At 51.2% G+C, this 22,297-nt stretch overlaps 1 protein-coding gene across 4 annotated transcripts in view; it reads right to left on the reverse strand.

Moving 5' to 3' along the window:
• SLC4A8 (solute carrier family 4 member 8) overlaps positions 1-22,297 on the reverse strand; it is a 42,986-nt gene that overhangs the window by 5,642 nt on the left and 15,047 nt on the right. For all 4 annotated transcript variants that reach the window (XM_038752537.1, XM_038752535.1, XM_038752536.1 and 1 more), the window contains exons 8-19: positions 21,921-22,078; positions 20,061-20,148; positions 15,206-15,352; positions 14,984-15,087; positions 13,521-13,695; positions 10,413-10,546; positions 9,782-10,027; positions 7,996-8,101; positions 7,642-7,803; positions 4,752-4,865; positions 4,380-4,541; positions 19-270 (exon numbers count right to left, since the gene is read on the reverse strand). In XM_038752537.1, coding sequence (XP_038608465.1) covers positions 19-270; positions 4,380-4,541; positions 4,752-4,865; positions 7,642-7,803; positions 7,996-8,101; positions 9,782-10,027; positions 10,413-10,546; positions 13,521-13,695; positions 14,984-15,087; positions 15,206-15,352; positions 20,061-20,148; positions 21,921-22,078 — 1,848 coding nt within the window. The remainder of the gene's footprint in view (positions 1-18; positions 271-4,379; positions 4,542-4,751; positions 4,866-7,641; positions 7,804-7,995; positions 8,102-9,781; positions 10,028-10,412; positions 10,547-13,520; positions 13,696-14,983; positions 15,088-15,205; positions 15,353-20,060; positions 20,149-21,920; positions 22,079-22,297) is intronic.

Genomic DNA, 22,297 nt, shown 5'->3' on the forward strand with positions numbered 1-22,297 from the left:
CCAACCCCGGGCCACCACCTTGAGCATGGCGGTCATGAAGACGGAGCAGCCCATGAGGACGAAGATCATGAGGCCGGTGACCCTCTGTTCGCGGATGCCCAGGAACTTGGGCTGCTCGCCCGGGGCGGAGCCCTCCGACTCCAGCTTCAGGCTGTTGACGTGGGTGATGGACAGGACGGTGGCCGCCACGAACCAGGGCAGGCCCATGACCGAGCAGACGCCCAGCATCACGGCCACCATTAGCAGGTCCAGGTGGTAGCCACAGCCCTTCTGCGGGACGGGGCAGAAGGACAGATGAGCCCTCGGTTCCCCGCCGCCCCCACGGAGGCCCGGCCCCTCATTATCATCATTATTATTATAACTATTAACGGTGATAAGCGTTAAGCGCTATGTGCCAAGCACTGTTCTGAATGCTGGGGTAGTTGGGAGATAATCATTCACTCATTCAATCGTATTTATTGAGCGCTGACTGTGTGAAGAGCACTATATTAAGCGCTTGGGAAGTACAAGTTGGCAAGATATAGAGACGGTCCCATAGGGCTCACAGTTTCAACTCCCATTTTACAGACGAGGGAACTGAGGCCCAGGGAAGCGACTTGTCCAAGGTCACACAGCAGGCGGCCCTCTGGGAACGCTCCCGGCCTCCCCGGGTCTGCGGTGTCCCGTGAAGCCCCTATTAGTAATAATAATAAAAATTATGGCATTTGTTCAGTGCTTACTATGAGCCGCGCACTGTGCTAAGTGCTTGGGTGGGTACAAACAGATCAGATTGGACACAGTCCTTGTCCCATATAATAATAATAATAATGATAACGGCATTTATTAAGCGCTTACTATGTGCAGAGCACGGTTCTAAACTCTGGGGAGGTTACAAGGTGATCAGGTTGTCCCACAGGGGGCTCGCAGTCTTCATCCCCATTTTACAGATGAGGTAACTGAGGCCCAGAGAAGTGAAGTTCTATTTATTTATTCTCTATTTATTTATTTATTTGCTTATTTATTTATTTATTTATTTATTTATTCTCTGTTTATTTATTTATTTATTTATTTATTCTCTATTTATTTATTTATTCTCTATTTATTTATTTATTCTCTATTTATTTGTTTATTCTCTATTTATTTGTTTGTTTATTTATTTATTCTCTATTTATTCATTTATTCTCTATTTATTTATTTATTTATTCTGTTTATTTATTTATTCTCTATTTATTTATTTATTTATTCTCTATTTATTTATTTATTTTACTTGTACATATCTATTCTATTTATTTTATTTGGTTAGTATGTTTGGTTTTGTTCTCCGTCTCCCCCTTTTAGACTGTGAGCCCACTCTTGGGTAGGGACTGTCTCTACATGTTGCCAACTTGGACTTCCCAAGCGCTTAGTACAGCGCTGTGCACACAGTAAGCGCTCAATAAGTACGATTGATTGATTGATTGAAGCGACTTGCCTAAGGTCACACAGCTGGCAATTGGCAGAGCCGGGATTCGAACGCGTGACCTCTGACTCCAAAGCCCATATGGGGCTCACGGTCCTCATCCCCATTTTACAGATGGGAGAACTGAGGCACAGAGAAGTCAAGTGACTGACGATGATAATCGCTAGCCTGGAAATTCATTATAGGCAGGGAACGCATCTGCTAATTCTGTTACAGTCTGTGCTCCGAAGTGCCCCTGTGGAGGCCCGGCCCCTCGGGATCATCATTATTATTATACTATAATAATTATACTATACTAATAACGGTGATAATCGTTAAGCGCTTACTATGTGCCAAGCACTATTCTGAACGCTGGGGTAGATGTGAGATAATGTGTGAAGAAGCAGCTTGGCTCAGTGGAAAGAGCCCGGGCTTTGGAGTCAGAGGCCATGGGTTCAAATCCCGGCTCCGCCAATTGCCAGCTGTGTGACTTTGGGCAAGTCACTTCATTCATTCATTCAATCATATTTATTGAGCGCTTACTGTGTGCAGAGCACTGTACTAAGCGCTTGGGAAGTACAAGTTGGCAACATATAGAGACGGTCCCTACCCAATAGCAGGCTCACACTTCACTTCTCTGGGCCTCAGTGACCTCATCTGTAAAATGGGGATGAAGACTGTGAGCCCCACGCGGGATAACCTGATCACCTTGTAACCTCCCCAGCGCTTAGAACAGTGCTTTGCACATAGTAAGCACTTAATAAATGCCATCATTATTATTATTATAATCAGATTGGACCCAGTCCCTGCCCTACATAGGGCTCACAGTTTCAATCCCCATTTTACAGATGAGGGAACTGAGGCCCCGAGAAGTGACTTGTCCAAGGTCACACGGCAGACGGCCCTCTGGGAATGCTCCTGTACAGTGCTCCTGCACACGGCAAGTGCTCAATATACACCACTGTTCAATTTGGTCCCATGGGGCAAACACTGTCCTAAGCGCTGGGGTAGATACTGCCTAAGCTTAGTACAGTGCTCTGCACACAAGTGCTTTGCACATAGTAAGCGCTTAATAAATGCCATCATTATTATTATTATTAATTCATTCATTCAATCGTATTTATTGAGCGCTTACCGTGTGCAGAGCACTGTACTAAGCGCTTGGGAAGTACAAGTTGGCAACATATAGAGACGTCTCTCAATAAATACGACTGCATGAATGAATAAGCAGTCCCATGTGGGGCTCACAGGTCAAGGGGGAAGGAGAACAGGGATTGAATCCCCATTTTACAGATGAGGAAATGGAGATCCAGAGAGGTTAAGTGACCGGCCCGAGGACACCCAGCAGGCAAATCCTCTCCTCCTCCCCAACACCCCCGGGGGGGGGACCCCTAGTCATCCATGAGAAGCAGCGTGACTCAGTGGAAAGAGCCCGGGCTTTGGAGTCAGAGGTCATGGGTTCAAATCCCGGCTCCGCCAACTGTCAGCTGGGTGACTTTGGGAAAGTCACTTCAATCAATCAATCAATCAATCAATCATATTTATTGAGAGCTTACTGTGTGCAGAGCACTGTACTAAGCGCTTGGGAAGTACAAGTTGGCAACATATAGAGACCTCACTTCTCTGGGCCTCAGTGACCTCATCTGGAAAATGGGGATTAAGACTGAGCCCCCCTGTGGGACAACCTGATCACCTGGTAACCTCCCCAGCGCTTAGAACAGGGCTTTGCACATAGTAAGTGCTTAATAAATGCCATCATCATCGTTCATTCATTTAATCAATCGGATTTATTGAGCGCTTACTGTGTGCAAAGCACTGTACTACCCACAAGGGAAAGGACGACAGAACAACAAACACACACATTCCCTGCCGGCAACAAGCTTACAGTTTAGAGGACTGCATTCACTGCGCATAGTAAGCGCTTAATAAATGCTATCATCAAATGCCACACCACATGACTCAGTGGAAAGAGCCCGGGCTTTGGAGTCAGAGGTCATGGGTTCAAATCCCGGCTCTGCCAATTGTCAGCTGGGTGACTCTGGGCAAGTCACTTCACTTCTCTGGGCCTCAGTTATCTCATCTGTAAAATGGGGATTAAGACGGTGAGTCCCCCGTGGGACAACCTGATCACCTTGTAACCTCCCCAGCGCTTAGAACAGTGCTTTGCACATAAGTAAGCGCTTAATAAATGCCATCATCATCATTCATTCATTTAATCAATCGGATGGGCAAGTCACTTCACTTCTCTGGGCCTCAGTTACCTCATCTGTAAAATGGGGATTAAAACTGTGAGCACCCCCGTGGGACAACCTGATTACCATGTTACCTCCCCTGCTCTTAGAACAGTGCTTTGCACATCTGTAAAATGGGGATTCAAACTGTGAGCCCCCCAGGGGACAACCTGATCACCTTGTAACCTCCCCGGCGCTTAGAACAGTGCTTTGCCCATAGTAAGCGCTTAACAAATACCATCAACATCATCACATAGTAAGCGTTTAACAAATACCATTATTATTATTATTTATTGAGCACTTGCCGTGTGCAAAGCACAGTACTACCCACAAGGGAGAGGACGACAGAACAACAAACACGCACCTTCCCTCATCATCATCAATCGTATTTACTGAGCGCTTACTATGTGCAGAGCACTGGACTAAGCGCTTGGGAAGTACAAATTGGCAACATATAGAGACAGTCTCAACCCAACAGTGGGCTCCCTGCCTGCAACAAGCTGACAGTCTAGAGGACCGCATTCATTCATTCATTCTTTCAATCACTCAATTGTGTTTACCGAGCGCTTACTGTGTGCAAAGCGCTTGGGCGAGGATGGTAGGACACTAAAGAGGTACATTCCCTGCCCACGACGTGTTCAATTCCAGATGGGGGACGCCAACCCCACGCCCGCCCCGCTTTAGGGGAGGCCCAGGGCGAGGCCCTCCCCACTGGCCCGAGTCCCCATCACCTTAAGCTTGTGTTCCTTGCGGTTGATGATGACGGCGGTGATCTGCTGGTCCATGAACACCAAGATGGTGCAGAGGAGCGCGGGGATAATGGCCGCTCCCACCGTCCACCAGGGATTGGGGCCTATGGGGCTGATCAGCCAGCCCCGATCATCCCTGGTGGGCTACGGGGAGAAACAGGACTTCAGCCCACCTACTTGCCCAAAGCCGCACGGCTGACAAGGGGAGGTGCCCTCGCTAATTCCAGCGGGAGCCGTCGGGAATTGGAGACGGCGACGAGTCGGGCCCGAGGCCTCCTCAGGCACCGCTCCGGATTCTCCCGCTCGCCCCGGCCCTTCCCGGGGCCCCAGCTCCCCATCCCGGTCGACGGTTACCTTGAAAACGCTGGGGACCTGGAGCTTTGGGGAAGGGACTCCGACGAGGAAGTCGAGAATCACCATGGCGAAGATGGTGAGGAAAACCGCGAAGTCACTCACCACCGAGCGTACCTGGAGCGGAGAAAGGCGGGCGAGGGGCCGCCGTCAGCGGGGTACACGGGGCGGGAGTCGGGAGGAGGGGTGCCTGGGAAAATCCCTGGAAAAAGGGCGGCATGAAAAGTCCTCCAGAGGTGGTGCCCGCCCCGCTTGCTACGCGTCAGACATTGCTCTAAGCGCTGGGGTAGAGACAAGCTAATCGGGTTGGACACAGTTCCTGCCCCACATAATAATAATAATGTTGGTATTTGTTAAGCGCTTACTCTGTGCCAAGCACTGTTCTAAGCGCTGAGGAGGTTACAAGGTGATGAGGTTGTCCCACGGGGGGCTCACACAATTTTAATCCCCATTTGATGAGGTAACTGAGGCCCAGAGAATAATAATGATAGCATTTATTAAGCGCTTACTATGTGCAAAGCACCGTTCTAAGCGCTGGGGAGGTTACAAGGTGATGAGGTTGTCCCACGGGGGGCTCACACAATTTTAATCCCCATTTGATGAGGTAACTGAAGCCCAGAGAATAATAATGATAGCATTTATTAAGCGCTTACTATGTGCAAAGCACTGTTCTAAGCGCTGGGGAGGTTACAAGGTGATGAGGTTGTCCCACGGGGGGCTCATACAATTTTAATCCCCATTTGATGAGGTAACTGAGGCCCAGAGAATAATAATGATAGCATTTATTAAGCGCTTACTATGTGCAAAGCACCGTTCTAAGCGCTGGGGAGGTTACAAGGTGATGAGGTTGTCCCACGGGAGGCTCACACAATTTTAATCCCCATTTGATAAGGTAACTGAGGCCCAGAGAATAATAATGATAGCATTTATTAAGCGCTTACTATGTGCAAAGCACCGTTCTAAGCGCTGGGGAGGTTACAAGGTGATGAGGTTGTCCCACGGGGGGCTCACACAATTTTAATCCCCATTTGATGAGGTAACTGAGGCCCAGAGAATAATAATGATTCATTTATTAAGCGCTTACTATGTGCAAAGCACCGTTCTAAGAGCTGGGGAGGTTACAAGGTGATGAGGTTGTCCCACAGGGGGCTCACACAATTTTAATCCCCATTTGACAGATGAGGTAACTGAGGCCCAGAGAATAATAATAATAGCATTTATTAAGTGCTTACTATGTGCAAAGCACTGTTCTAAGCAATGGGGAGGTTACAAGGTGATCAGGTTGTCCCACAGGGGGCTCACACAATTTTAATCCCCATTTTCCAGATGAGGGAACTGAGGCCCGGAGAAGTGAAGTGACTTGCCCAAAGTCACCCAGCTGGCAGTTGGCGGAGCAGGGATTTGAACCCATGACCTCTGACTCCAAAGCCCGGGCTCTTTCCACTGAGCCACGCTTCTTCACCTGGGGCTCCTTGTCTCAATCTCCATTTTCCAGATGAGGTAACCAAGACCCAGGGAAGTGAAGTGACTTGCCCAAGGTCACACAGCAGACAAGTGGCAGAGCCGGGATTAGAATAATAATAATTGATAATAATTATGGTATTTGTTAAGCGCTTAGTATGTGCCAGGCCCTGTTCTAAGCATTGGGGAGATACAAGCAAATCGAGTTGGGCCCTGTCCCATACAGGCTCACAGTCTTAATCCCCATAGAGAAGCAACGTGGCTCAGTGGAAAGAGCCCGGGCTTTGGAGTCAGAGGTCATGGGTTCAAATCCCGGCTCGGCCACTTGTCAGCTGTGTGACTTTGGGCAAGTCACTTCACTTCTCCGGGCCTCCGTTCCCTCATCTGGAAAATGGGGATGAAGACCGTGAGCCCCCCGTGGGACAACCTGATCACCTTGGAACCTCCCCAGCGCTTAGAACAGTGTGTTTAATAAATGCTATTATTATTATTCTGCAGATGAGGGAACTGAGGTCCAGAGAAGTGAAGTGACTTGCCCAAGGTCACATGGCAGACAGGTGGTGGAGCCAGGATTAGAACCCTTGACCTCCTGCCTCCCAGGCCTGGGCTCTATCCAGAAAGTGGCCCGGGCTGCGTGAGCCGGCTGGCATCATTCATTCATTCATTCAATCGTATTTATTGAGCGCTTCCTGTGTGCAGAGCACTGGACTAAGCGCTTGGGAAGTCCAAGTTGGCAACATCTAGAGACGATCCCTACCCAACAGTGGGCTCACAGTCTAGAAGGGGGAGACAGAGAACAAAACATATTCACAAAGTAAATTTTTTTACTCTATTTATTTGTTTAATTTATTTGTACATATCTATTCTATTTATTTTATTTTGTTAGTATGTTTGGTCTCTGTCTCCCCCTTTTAGACTGTGAGCCCACTGTTGGGTAGGGACTGTCTCTGTATGTTGCCAATTTGTACTTCCCAAGCGCTTAGTACAGTGCTCTGCACATAGTAAGTGCTCAATAAATACGATTGATGATGATGATGATGATGATGATAAAATAAATAGAATATGTACAAGTAAAATAAATAAATAAATGAGTATTAAATACGTAAAAACACATATACAGCGTGGCTCAGTGGAAAGAGCACGGGCTTTGGAGTCAGAGGTCATGGCTCTGCCACATGTCTGCTGTGTGACCTTGGGCAAGTCACTTGACTTGTCTGAGCCTCAGTGACTTCATCTGTAAAATGGGGATGAAGACTGTGAGCCCCCCGTGGGACAACCTGATCACTCTGTATCCCCCCCCCAGCGCTTAGAACAGTGCTTTGCACATAGTAAGCGCTTAACAAATGCCAACATTATTATTATTATTATTATATAGAGGTAATGTGGGGAAGGGAGGGAGGTCAGGCGGGGAGGATGGGGGTGGGCCACCTACTCTGGTGGGGAAATAGTGGCTGGTCTTGAAGGTCTTCAGCGCGGCCGACAGGATGAAGGTGCTGAAGAAGAGGATGCAGGACCAGAAGAGCACGTCGGGGGTGTAGGGGCCGTGGTGGCCGCAAGCCGGGCCGACAAACTGGCCGTGCATCTCCTGGCATTCCTGTGGGCAGCGGGCGGGGGGAGATGGATGCCCGGACGGTGGCCCCCCGGGAGCGACGGGGGCGAGGCCGGGCCCACACACCGTCTCCGGGGGTCGGCAGGGCCCGGGCGGGGTGGACCGACCCGGGGCAGTCCTACCGAGGGGCGGAAATAGAGGATGCGGGGGTTGAGGGGGTAGGGCGCAGCCACTCACGGTGACGGTCAGGTTGGGCCAGTTGGTTTCGGGGGCGGAGATGTTGTGTTCCCGCCAATACTGCAAGGTGTGGTTGCTAGGCCTCTCTGGAGGGGCGCACCTGCAGCTGACGGCCGGGGGGGAAAGGGGGACAGCTTGGCCCCGGACCACCGCAGTCCACGGCCCCCTCCATCCCTCCCACCGACGACGCCCGTTCTGCCAGTAACACCCCCACTGATGATAATAATAATAATAATGGTATTTATCCAGAGCTTACTATGTGCAAAGCACTGTTCTAAGCGCTGGGGAGGTTACAAGGAGATCAGGTTGTCCCACTGGGGGCTCACAGTCTTCATCCCCATTTTACAGATGAGGTAACTGAGGCCCAGAGAAGTGAAGCGACTTGCCCGAAGCCACCCAGCTGGCAATTGGCAGAGCCGGGATTCAAACCCATGGCCCCTGACTCCAAAGCCCGGGCTCTTTCCGCTGAGCCACGCTGCTTCCCCTATTATCTATTATGATAGATAATAATCATTATCATTATGATAGATAATAATCATAATAGTGGCATTTATCAAGCACTTACTATGTGCAAAGCATTCATTAGTTCAATCGTATTTATTGAGCGCTTACTGTGTGCAGAGCACTGTACTAAGCGCTTGAAGCACTGTTCTAAGCGCTGGGGGGGTTACAAGGTGATCAGGTTGTCCCACGGGGGGGGGGGGGCTCACAGTCTTCATCCCCATTTTACAGATGAGGTGACTGAGGCCCAGAGAAGTGAAGTGACTTGCCCAACGTCACCCAGCTGATACATATTTATATATTTATTTATATGTATATATACCCAATACGTATTTATTACTCTATTTATTTATTTTACTTGTACATATCTATTCATTTTATTTTGTTAATACAAAGCAGCATGGCTCAGTGGAAAGAGCCTGGGCTTTGGAGTCAGAGGTCATGGGTTCATCTCCCATCTCTGCCACTTGTCAGCTGTGTGACTTTGGGCAAGTCACTTAACTCCTCTGGGCCTGCAGTTCCCTCATCTGTAAAAATGGGGATTAAGTCTGTGAGCCCTCTGAGGGACAACCTGATCACCTTGTAACCTCCCCAGAGCTTAGAACACACACAGTAAGCGCTTAATAAATACCATCATCATTATTATTATTATTCTCCGTCTCCCCCTTCTAGACTGTGAGCCCGCTGTTGGTTAGGGACCGTCTCTAGATGTTGCCAACGTGGACTTCCCAAGCGCTTAGTCCAGTTCTCTGCATGCAGTAAGCGCTCAATAAATACGATTGATTGATTGACTGATTGACAATTGGCAGACCCGACACTTGAACCCGCAACCTCTGACTCCAAAGCCCGCGCTCTTTCCACTCCGCTCACGCCCTCCGCCCCCCGAAACCGCCGCCGACCGAGTGGCCGGCGGGAAGCTGGAGCGGAGAGGGACCGTGTCCGACCCGATTACCTTGTCTCTACCCCAGGGCTTAGCACGGTGCTTGGCACAGAGTAGGTGCTCAGCCAATACCCCCATTATTATTACTATTATCAATAATTTTAGTGGGGGGTGCTGGCTCTGAGCCCCAACTCGTCCGCCCCACGGCTTCCCAACCGTAACAGGTTGCGGGGATAGAGGGGGACGAGCCGTTGGATGCCCCAACTTTCAGTACGGCCTTCCCGGGCCGTTTCCAAAAGTTAACGGCCGCCGTGGGTCACCCCCCGGCCTCCTCCCCGCGATCCCTGGACCCCCAAGACGGTCACCCTCACCCCCGTGGGGGTGGGCCCGCCTCCCCCGACTCACTAGTAGAGGCTGAGGCTGTCCAGCCGGCTGTGCATGTGAATGGGGTAGGTCTCCCCGAGGTGAATCAGCTTCTCGATGGCCTCGTAGATGAAGATGATGCAGATGAGCGAGGCGAAGGCCTCCTCGGTGAAGCGAGTGATGTAGCAGACGAGCGAGCTGGCGTCGGTGGCCACCAGCACGCCGCACAGGAAAGCCGTCCACAGGCCGATGCAGGCGCGGAGCGACAGGTAGGACAGCGCGTGGTCTCTGGAAGCGGGCATGGCGGTCCGGGAGATGGCACGGTCCCCGGCCACGCTCTCCCTGCCGCCCCGGAGCTCCCCAGCCCCCATCACACCAACTTCTTCTCCCGACCCTCCTCCTCCAGAGAGCTCTCCGGGACGAACCCTGCCCACGCGGCGTACCCAATCCACGGCTCCCTCCTCCCCGCTCTTTTCATTTCCCATTTTTCCTTGTGTCCTATTGCATCTTCCCTGGCCCACGTGTTTCCCCGAGCCCTCACCGGGCCACAATTAGCCCTCGACGCGGCGGGAGCCCGTGATCCTCCCACGCCCTCGACGCGGCGGGAGCCCGGGATCCTCCCACCCCAACCCACCGCTCCCGACAGGGTGGGGTGGGAAGAGGCCGGCCATACTTGCAGAACTTGAACAGGATCTTCTCGAACACCAGCACGGGCCCGGTGCTCCCCAGGATGGTGAGGGCCTGCCCGGCGAACAGCGAGTACGCGATGCCCGTCATCGAGGCGCCCAACAGGGACTCCATCGCGCTCTGCACAGAACCGGGGGGCACGGGGCGGGCGTCGGGTGACGGCCGAGGAATCGGGGTCCGCTTCAGCCCCCCCAGCCCCCCAGCCCTCCATCTACAGCAGAGACTCCCATCGGGCAACCTTGCGGGGTCCCCCACGGTGCCGTTCCCCCACTCTGGGCTCGGAAATCAATCAATCGTACTTATTGAGCGCTTACTGTGTGCAGAGCACTGTACTAAGCGCTTGGGAAGTACAAGTTGGCAACATATAGAGACAATCCCTACCCAACAATGGGCTCACAGTCTAAAAGGGGGGGGAGTCTAAAAGGTGGGGAGGCGGTACAAGGCCCATAGAGGATGCTCATCCCCCTGAGCCTTCCTGGGACTATGTGCACAAAGACTGGGCCAGTGGTCATCAGTGTGGCTCAGTGGAAAGAGCCCGGGCTTTGGAGTCAGAGGTCATGGGTTCAAATCCTGGCTCCACCAATTGTCAGCTGGGTGACTTGGGGCAAGCCACTTCACTTCTCTGGGCCTCAGTTCCCTCATCTGGAAAATGGGGATAAAGACTGTGAGCCTCCCGGGGGACAACCTCCCCAGCGCTTAGAACAGTGCTGTGCACATAGTAAGCGCTAATAAATGCCATTATTATTATTATTATTAAGTCACTTCACTTCTCTGTGCCTCACTTACCTCATCTGTAAAGTGGGGATTAAGACTGTGAGCCTCCTGTGGGACAACCTGATCACCTTGGAACCTCCCCAGCGCTTAGAACAGTGCTTTGCACGTAGTAAGCGCTCAATAAATGCAACTGATTGATTATTATTATTATTACTGTCACCCTGTTGCCACATATATATGTAGTGTATATATATATGTACATATATATGTAGTATTTGAGAAGTATATGAGAAGCAGCGTGGCTCAGTGGAAAGAGCCCGGGCTTTGGAGTCAGAGGCCATGGGTTCAAATCCCGCCTCCACTACTTGTCAGCTGTGTGACTTTGGGCAAGTCACTTCACTTCTCTGGGCCTCAGTGACCTCATCTGTAAAATGGGGATTAAGACTGTGAGCCCCCCTTGGGATAACCTGATCACCTTGTAACCTCCCCAGCGCTTAGAACAGTGCTTTGCACATAGTAAGCACTTAATAAATGCCATCATTATTATTATCATTATTTGTTCATGCTATATAATACTATATATATGTAATTACTATACTATAATACTATGTATATACTATATATTCTATACTAATAGTATACTAATAATATATACTATACTAATATTATATTAGTATTCTCCCTGGCGGCATTCTCCCCATCCCTCACCCCCACAGCAGTTCTGTTCCTATCCAAAACTGATTTATTTCTGTTCACGTCCATCTCCCCGCCTAAACCTTAAGCTTCTGAGAGCTCACCTCCTCCAGGAGGCCTTCCCAGACTGAGCCCCTTCCTTCCTCTCCCCCTCGTCCCCCTCTCCATCCCCCCATCTTACCTCCTTCCCTTCCCCACAGCACCTGTATATATGGATATATGTTTGTACATATTTATTACTCTATTTATTTTACTTGTACATATCTATTTTATTTGTTTTATTTTGTTAGTACGTTTGGTTTTGTTCTCTGTCTCCCCCTTTTAGACTGTGAGCCCACTGTTCGGTAGGGACCGTCTCTATGTGTTGCCAACTTGTACTTCCCAAGCGCTTAGTACAGTGCTCTGCACACAGTAAGCACTCAATAAATACGATTGAATGATTGATTGATTGATTGTTTCAGGCAGGAAGCGTGTCTACCAACTCTGTTGCGTTGTCCTCTCCCAATCCTCATACATCCCAATATTAATATGCTCAGTGGAAAGAACACGGGCTTGGGAGCCAGAGGTCATGGGTTCTAATCCCGGCTCTGCCACTTGTCAGCTGGGTGACTTGGGGCAAGTCACTTCACTTCTCTGGGCGTCAGTTACCTCATCTGGAAAATGGGGATTAAAACTGCGAGCCCCACATGGGACAACTTGATCACCTTGTATCCCCCCCAGCGCTTAGAACAGTGCTTCGCACACAGTAAGTACTTAACAAATGCTATTATTATTATTATATCACAATACTTACTCTAATATTCATTCATTCATTCATTCAATCTTATTTATTGAGCACTTACTGTGTGCAGAGCACTGTACTAAGCACTTAGGAAGTCCAAGTTGGCAACATATAGAGACGGTCCCTACCCAACAGCAGGCTCACAGTCTAGGACTATAAATTCATTCAATCGTATTTATTGAGCGCTTACTGTGTGCAGAGCACTGTACTAAGTGCTTGGGAAGTCCAAGTTGGCAACATATAGAGATGGTCCCTACCCAACAGCGGGCTCACAGTCTAGAAGGACTATACATATGTAGTATTTGCTAAGTGCTTACTAGGTGCCAAGCACTATACTAAGAGCAGGGCTAGCTTCAAGCAAATCGGTTTGGAAACAGTCCCTGTCCTATATTCATTCACTCAATCGTATTTACTGAGCGCTTACTGTGTGCAGAGCACTGTACTAAGCGCTTGGAAAGTACAAGTTGGCAACATATAGAGATGGTCCCTACCCAACAGCGGGCTCACAGTCTAGAAGGACTATATATATGTAGTATTTGCTAAGTGCTTACTAGGTGCCAAGCACTATACTAAGAGCAGGGGCAGATTCAAGCAAATTGGTTTGGAAACAGTCCCTGTCCTATATTCACTCATTCAATCATATTTATTGAGTGCTTACTGTGTGCAGAGCACTGTACTAAGCGCTTGGGAAGTCCAAGTTGATATAGAGACGGTCCCTACCCAACAGTGGGCTCACAGTCTAGAAGGGGCTCACGGTCTCAATCCCCATTTTACAGATGAGGTAACGGAGGCCCAGAGAGGTTCAGTGGCTCCCCCAAGGTCACACAGCCCCCCGGCTGGGCCCAGAAGCCGGGTCGGGCCCCACCCCACTCCCAGGCCGAGCCCCCGCGCCACCCCCGTCCTTACGATGCGCCCTTCGGTGGCCTCTCCCAGCAGCCCCCCGAAGGTGATGACGGGCGACATGCAGGCGCAGTAGAGGAACAGAAAGGAGGCCAGGCACTGCAGGCTCAGGGCATCGCGGAAGTCACTCCAGTACCAGGGCGCCTTCCGCTTCACGTCCAGCACCAGCCCTCCGAACAGCCTGCGGACCCCCCAGAGGCCCCCGGCGCTGCTCAGACCCGGACCCACCCCCGGACCCCCCAAAGCTCCCTCCGTGCCCGCCCGCCCACCCCCTGACCACGCTTTCCGGAAAGCGAAAACCTACCGAGATCTACCAGAAACCCCTCTTCCCTCTCCCTTCTGCAGCCTCTCTCAAGCCAGAACACTCTCTGTTCCTTCGCTATCTACTGGACGTCTCCCCGTGCTGTCCCTCTGCTGACACCTGGCCCGAAACGGCCGGTAGCCACCTTGGCCGGAGCCTCCGTTGTATCCCCCCCCCAGCGCTTAGAACAGTGCTTCGCACATAGTAAGCGCTTAACAAATGCCATTATTATTATTATTAATATATCACAATGCTAATACTAATATTCATTCATTCAGTCAGTCGTATTTATTGAGCGCTTACTGTGTGCAGAGCACTGTACTAAGCACTTGGGAAGTCCCTGTGAAGGACACGGGGATTCAAGCGGGATCAGGGAAGATGATTTGAAAATGTTTTGTCATCTCAAAACATCTCATGTCATAGAGAAGCAGCGTGGCTCAGTGGAAAGAGCCCGGGACTTGGAGTCAGAGGTCATGGGTTCAAATCCCGGCTCCGCCAATTGTCAGCTGGGTGACTTTGGGCAAGTCACTTCACTTCTCTGGGCCTCCGTTACCTCATCTGGATTAAGACTGTGAGCCCCCCGTGGGACAACCTGATCACCATGTAACCTCCCCAGCGCTTAGAACAGGGCTTTGCACATAGTAAGCGCTTAATAAATGCCATCATTATTATTATCTCAGCAGTCCGAAATAAAATGCCCAGTGGGGTCACCGTATCCACCCCGTTTTCCCCTCCAGAGCCTTGTCCGGCCCCAAGATCCAGCCACCCGCCACTCAGCGGGCGAAGGCGTGTCCGGATGGCATTCCCAGAGGGAGAGGAAGTCTTCCCCGACTAAATCCTCTTTTCCCCGGCTACCTCTCCCTTCTCCGTCATCCACGCGCTTGGATCTGTACCCTTTGGGCATCTGGCATTCTCCCCACCCCTCACCCCCACAGCAATTCCATTCCTATCCAAAACTGATTTATTTCTGTTCACGTCCCTCTCCCCCTCTAAACCTTAAGCTTGTTTCGGGCAGGAAGCGTGTCTACCAACTCTGTTGCGTTGTCCTCTCCCAAGGGCTGAGCCCGGTTCTCTGCCCGCGGCGAGCGCTCAATAAATAGAATCGACTGATGGATTGGCTGAGAGAGCGTGGGCGAGGGGGAGGACCGCAAGGGCCGCCAGGACTCACCTCCCCGTGCGCTGGAGTTCGGGGCCGCTGTGCCCCCCATGCTGCTCGGGCTCCCTGGGGCACGGGTTTCCATTCGGGGTGACCCCGGGCATCTTCCTCTTCTCCTGGGGGCAGAGGACCCCCAGGGTGGTTGGCCTGGAAAGACTCGGGGGTCCCTAGGCCCTCCTCCTCTGCCGCGGCCGGCTGGACAACGGAGGATGGGGGCGGCGGGGAGATGCCTACCTGGGATGGCACACTTTTGGGCGGTTCGATCCGGATGGATGGGTCCCATTCTCCGGGCGGCAGCACCGTCACCTGGTCCAGAAACTCATCCAAGCCCGCCACAAGGTCAGCCCGCTCCCGGGCCTTGTACGCCACGTCGTGGAAGATCTTGCGGGGGGCGGAAGGAGAGGGCACTCAGGGCTGGGGAGGGGCAGAGGGCCGGCGTCCCCCCTCCACTGAAACCAGTCAGCCCAACACCCCCTGACAACCAATTAGCAGAACAATAGCTCATCATCATCATCATCAATCGTATTTATTGAGCGCTTACTATGTGCAGAGCACTGAACTATCTGATATGATACGATATGATGAGCACTGAGCTCATCAGTTCTGCCCCTCAGTAGATCCGACACCTTAATAATAAAAATAAGAAGAAGAATGATGATGGCATTTATTCAGCGCTTGCTATGTGCAAAGCACTGTTCTAAGCGCTGGGGAGGTGACAAGGTGATCAGGTTGTCCCACGGGGGGCTCACAGTTTTCACTCCCATTTTACAGATGAGGGAACTGAGATTAGATTAGATGGCATTTTGTTAAGTGCTTGCTATGTGCAAAGCACTGTTGTAAGCACTGGGGAGGTTAACTGAGCTCATCAGTTCTGCCCCTCAGTAGATCCGGCACCTTAATAATAATAATGATAATGATGGCATTTATTCAGCGCTTGCTATGTGCAAAGCACTGTTCTAAGTGCTGGGGAGGTGACAAGGTGATCAGGTTGTCCCACGGGGGGCTCACAGTTTTCATCCCCATTTTATAGATGAGGGAACTGAGATTAGATTAGATGGTATTTTGTTAAGCGCTTGCTATGTGCAAAGCACTGTTCTAAGCACTGGGGAGGTTAACTGAGCTCATCAGTTCTGCCCCTCAGTAGATCCGGCACCTTAATAATAATAATAATAATGATGGCATTTATTCAGCGCTTGCTATGTGCAAAGCACTGTTCTAAGCGCTGGGAAGGTTACAAGGTGATCAGGTTGTCCCACGGGGGGCTCACAGTCTTCATCCCCATTTTCCAGATAAGGTAACTGAGGCCCAGAGAAGTGAAATGACTTGCCCAAAGTCACACAGATGACAATTGGCGGAGCCGGGATTTGAACCCATGAACTCTGACTCCAAAGCCCAGGCTCTTTCCACTGAGCCACGCTGCTTCTCCAAAGCACTGTTCTAAGTGCTGGGGAGGTTACAAAGTGATTAGGTTGTCCCAAGGGGTGGGGCTCACAGTCTTAATCCCCATTTTCCAGATGAGGTCACTGAGGCCCAGAGAAGTGAAGTGACTTGCCCAAAGTCACCCAGCTGACAACTGGCAGATCCGGGATTTGAACCCATGACCTCTGACTCCAAAGCCCGGGCTCTTTCCACTGAGCCACGCTGCTTCTCTACGGTACGGTCTGAGGGGCACGTGGGTGTGTGAGTTTGTGTGTTGAAGACTGAAGGCTGAGAGAGAGAGAGAGATGAATGCTGATGATAATAATAATAATAATGATGGCATTTATTAAGCGCTTATTATGTGCAAAACACTGTTCTAAGCACTGAGGAGGTTACAAGGTGATCAGGTTGTCCCCCGGGGGGGCTCCCAGTCTTAATCCCCATTTGACAGATGAGGGAACTGATGAGAGGCAGCCTGTCAAAGCCAGTCTGCTGGTCTGAGGAGAGAGAGAGGACAGACAGCCCCTCAAAGCCAGAATTCATCCAATCGTATTTATTGAGCGCTTACTGTGTGCAGAGCACTGGACTAAGCGCTTGGGAAGTACAAGCTGGCAACATATAGGGGGAAGCAGCGTGGCTCAGTGGAAAGAGGCTGGGCTTTGGAGTCAGAGGTCAGGGGTTCAAATCCCGGCTCCCCCACTTGTCAGCTGTGTGACTTTGGGCAAGTCACTTCACTTCTTTGGGCCTCAGTTACCTCATCTGGAAAATGGGCATAATAATAACAATAATGGTGGCATTTGTTAAGCGCTTACTATGTGCGAAGCACTGTTCTAAGCGCTAGGGGGAATACAAGGTGATCAGGTTGTCCCACTTGGGGCTCACAGTCTTAATCCCCATTTTACAGATGAGGTAACTGAGGCCCAGAGAAGTTAAGTGACTTGCCCAAGGTCACACAGCTGACAAGTGGCGGAGCCAGGATTCGAACCCATGACCTCTGATTCCCAAGCCCGCGCTCTTCCCACTAAGCCACGCTGCTTCTAAGGGCATGAAGACTGTGAGCCCCCCGTGGGACAACCTGATAACCTTGCAACCTCCCCAGCGCTTAGAACGGTGCTTTGCACATAGTAAGCGCTTAATAAATGCCATTATTATTATTATTATATAGAGACGGTCCCTAGCCAACAGCGGGCTCACAGTCTAGAAGCATGTTAGCATGGGAGTGGGGGGAGGGAACGTGCCTACTGGACTCTCCCAAGCGCTTAATACAGTGCTCTGCCCACGGTACGCGCTGAGTATGAGAAGCAACGTGGCTCTGCACACAGTAAGCGCTCAATAAATACGACTGAATGAAAGAGGGAGCGAGTGTAGCAGTTCACATCACCAGCAAACCAGGGCTCTGGCAATTATCTAAGCAAATTCGGCTGCCCCGAGAATTTCACCTAGATCCTTAGGACCTCGCCCCCTCGTCCCCCTCTCCATCCCCCCCGTCTTACCTCCTTCCCTTCCCCACAGCACTTGTATATATGTATAGATGTTTGTACATATTTATTACTCTATTTATTTATTTTACTTGTACATATCTATTCTATTTATTTTATTTTGTTAGTATGTTTGGTTTTGTTCTCTGTCTCCCCCTTCTAGACTGTGAGCCCACTGTTGGGTAGGGACTGACTCTATATGTTGCCAACTTGTACTTCCCAAGCGCTTAGTACAGTGCTCTGCACAACTTAAGCGCTCAATAAATACGACTGAATGAATGAATGATGGCGTTTATTAAGTGCTTACTATGTGCAAAGCACTGTTCTAAGCGCTGGGGAAGTTACAAGGTGATGTTTACAGATGAGGTAACTGAGGCACAGAGACGTGATTGTCAATCACGATTGATTGATTGATTGTTGGGTAGGGACTGTCTCTATATGTTGCCAACTTGTACTTCCCAAGCGCTTAGTACAGTGCTCTGCACACAGTAAGCGCTCAATAAATACGATTAATTGATTGAGTGAGAGGGAAAGAGGGAGGAGGGGAAGAGAGAGAAAGAGAGAGAAAGCGTGTGTGTATATGTCTGTGTGTTTAAAACTGAGGGGAGACAGCCCCTGGAAGCCAGTGTTGGGGGATATTCTGAGGAGGGTGTTGTGAGGGTGTGTGATTGTGGGGGTGTGTGTGTGTGTCCTTTCTCTCCCCTCAGACTGGGAGTTCCTTAAGGGCAGGACCATTTCCTCTCCCCCATCTAGCCCGGCCGTCCCTCCCCAGGGCCCAGGACGGGTCTCTCGGAATCGATCGACCCTCGCTGGATTATGTTTTACCCTCGAGCGGGGCCCACGGGACGGGCCTGGAGGGTGGGAAACCCTGGCTGAGACTGGAAGCTCACCGCGGGCAGGGAACGTGTCTACTGGACTCTCCCAAGCGCTTAATACAGTGCTCTGCCCACGGTCAGGATGAGAAGCAATGTGGCTCAGTGGAAAGAGCACGGACTTTGGAGTCAGAGATCATGGGTTCAAATGAGCCCACTGTTGGGCAGGGACCGTCTCTATATGTTGCTGACTTGTACTTCCCAAGCGCTTAGTACAGTGCTCTGCACACAGTAAGCGCTCAATAAATACAATTGAATGAATTGTCAGCTGTGTGACTTCACTTCTCTGGGCCTCAGTTACCTCATCTGTAAAATGAGGGTTAATGATAGCATTTATTAAGTGCTTACTAGGTGCAAGGCACTGTTCTAAGCACTAGGGAGGTTACAAGGTGATCAGGTTGTCAGTCTTCATCCCCATTTTACAGATGAGGGAACTAAGGCCCAGAGAAGTGAAGTGACTTGCCCAAAGTCACACAGCTGACAAGTGGTGGAGCCAGGATTTGAACCCATGACCTCTGACTCCAAAGCCCCAGCTCTTTCCACTGAGCCACGCTGCTTCAGTTAACCACGCTGCTGGTTAAGACTGTGAGTCCCCCGTGGGACAACCTGATCACCTCGTAACCTCTCCAGAGCTTAGAACAGTGATTTGCACATAGTAAGCGCTTAATAAATGCCATCAAAAATATATATCACTGATTGATTGATTGGCTGAGGAGGAAAGATGGAGTCAATAGGATCCTTCGACCTTGTTAATATGTTTTGTTTTGTTCTCTGTCTCCCCCTTCTAGACTGTGAGCCCACTGTTGGCTAGGGATCGTCTTTATATGTTGCTAACTTGGACTTCCCAAGCGCTTAGTACAGTGCTCTGCACACAGTAAGCCCTCAATAAATACGACTGATTGAATTAGCGGAGCCGGGATTTGAACCCATGACCTCTGACTCCAAAGCCCGGGCTCTTTCCACTGAGTCACACTGGGTTGGACCCAGCCCCTGTCCCCGGTGGGGCTCCCAGTCTTAATCCCCGTTTCGCAGATGAGGAAACTGAGGCCCCGAGAAGTGAAGTGACTCGCCCAAGGTTACACAGCAGTCCAGTAGGTGAGTCGGGATTAGAACCCAGGTCCCCTGACTCTTAGGCCTGTGCTCTTTCCACTAGGCCAAGCTGCTTCTCCCCCTTTTAGACTGTGAGCCCACTGTTGGGTAGGGACTGTCTCTATATGTTGCCAACTTGTACTTCCCAAGCACTTAGTACAGTGCTCTGCACACAGTAAGCGCTCAATAAATACGATTGATGATGATGATGATGATCCACCCGCCAAATACCTCGTCGGTCATGATGGTAGCCATGGACCGGCCAATCTCGTGGTACTGCTGTCCTTTGCCCACGGGGCCCAGCAACAGGAATAAGAACCTGCAACGAGAACGAGCAGAGATGGATCTGCCCCGAACCCCACGCCCCGCGCCCCTGGCCTTCTCCCCCAAACCCAGCAGGGTGGCCAGCCACCGAGAGCACGTTTCCCAGACGGCGTGAATTAATCAATCAATCGTACTTATTGAGCGCTTACTGTGTGCAGAGCACTGTACTAAGCGCTTGGGAAGTCCAAGTTGGCAACACAGAGAGATAGTCCCTACCCAACAGTGGGCTCACAGTCTAGAAGAAGAAATGAAGCTGGGCGGCTGCCGCTCCCGGGGTCGGGGGGAACCGGCGGCGTAGGACTCCCGGGGGGCAGCCCATTAGGATGGTGGGCGTCCGCGGGACCACCTCTCCCGCTTCAAGAGAAATCGTTCCCCATGCCTCGTTCTCGCCTGTCCCGCCATCGACCCCTGGCCCACGTCACTCCCCGGGCCTGGAATGCCCTCCCTCTGCCCATCCGCCAAGCTCGCTCTCTTCCTCCCTTCAAGGCCCTACTGAGAGCTCACCTCCTCCAGGAGGCCTTCCCACACTGAGCCCCTTCCTTCCTCTCCCCCTCCTCCCCCTCTCCATCCCCCCCATCTTACCTCCTTCCCTTCCCCACAGCACCTGCATATATGTATATATGTCTGTACATATTTATTACTCTATTTATTTTACTTGTACATATCCATTCTATTTTATTTTGTTAGTATGTTTGGTTTTGTTCCCCATCTCCCCCTTTTAGACTGTGAGCCCACTGCTGGGTAGGGACTGTCTCTATATGTTGCCAACTTGTCCTTCCCAAGTGCTTAGTACAGTGCTCCGCACACAGTAAGCGCTCAATAAATACGATTGATTGATTGATTGATCGAGACCGCACTGGCCCCGACCCGTTTGGGCTAGAGAGCGTGCTGCGGGTTGGGCCGGTCCCGGCCCCTCGGACTGTTCGGTCGGTGGTCCGCGGGAGGTCTGTTCGTCTGGAAGGTGACCGGAGGTGGAGTTTTAAGCTTCCAGCAGCCGGGAGAAGCCACGTCTGCCCTTGCGGTGGGAAGCCCTAGGAATTCCCTGGACTGTAAGCTCGTCGTGGGCAGGGACTGTGTCCGATTACTGCTCTGTTGTCTTCTCCCACGCACTTAGTACAGTGCTCTGCAATCAATCAATCAACCGTATTTATTGAGCGCTTACTGTGTGCAGAGCACTGTACTAAGCGCTTGGGAAGGACAAGTCGGCAACACATAGAGACAGTCCCTACCCAACAGCGGGCTCACAGTCTAGAAGACTACACACGGTAAGCGCTCAATAAATATGATTGAACGAATGAATGAAAATTTGTCTGTGTGTGTTTGGTAGTTTTGAGAAGCAGCGTGGCTCAAAGGAAAGAGCCTGGGCTTTGGAGTCAGAGGTCATGGGTTCAAATCCCGGCTCCGCCACTCGTCAGCTGTGTGACTTCACTTCTCTGGGCCTCAGTGAACTCATCTGGAAAATGGGGATTAACACTGTGAGCCCCACGGGGGCAACCTGATCACCTTGTAAATTCCCCAGCGCTTAGGACAGTGCTCTGCACATAGTAAGCGCTTAATAAATACCATTATTATTATTATTATTATTATTATTATTATTATTATCCCCAGCTCCAGTAGCTCAGGGGTCCCGTCGCCTTGCCTTATCCCCTCTCCTCCGGCTCTCCGTGGATCTGCATCGTCCACTCTCCCGGACGGAAGCGGCCCCAGAGGAGGCTCCCCCGGGGCGCCCTCCGGCCGGGGGCCCACCGGGAGGGTCCGGGTCGTCACCTGGTGGGGATGGGCACCTCCGTCAACCCCGAGAGCAGGACAGCCGGGGACAGGCGCACGAACGCCACGATGGGCCGGTCCAGCGTTTCCAGCTCGCCCACCAGGACGTTGGACGCTTCCGCTCCGGAGGGAATTTTCTTCATGAAGTGAAGGTCCGCCTGAAAGTTGACCGAGGCCGTGAGCACCCCCCTCGGCCCCACGCCCCCCCCAGGACCTCCCCACCCCCCCCAAACCCACACTCCCTGCCTGCAGGGAGCTTCCACTCTAAGAAGTGGAATTCACTCTATGTGATGCCAATTTGTACTTCCCAAGCGCTTAGTACAGTGCTCTGCACATAGTAAGCGCTCAGTAAATACGATTGATTGATTGACTGAAGA

The sequence above is a fragment of the Tachyglossus aculeatus genome, chromosome 10 (genome assembly GCF_015852505.1).
Source record: "Tachyglossus aculeatus isolate mTacAcu1 chromosome 10, mTacAcu1.pri, whole genome shotgun sequence".
Lineage (NCBI taxonomy): Eukaryota > Metazoa > Chordata > Mammalia > Monotremata > Tachyglossidae > Tachyglossus > Tachyglossus aculeatus.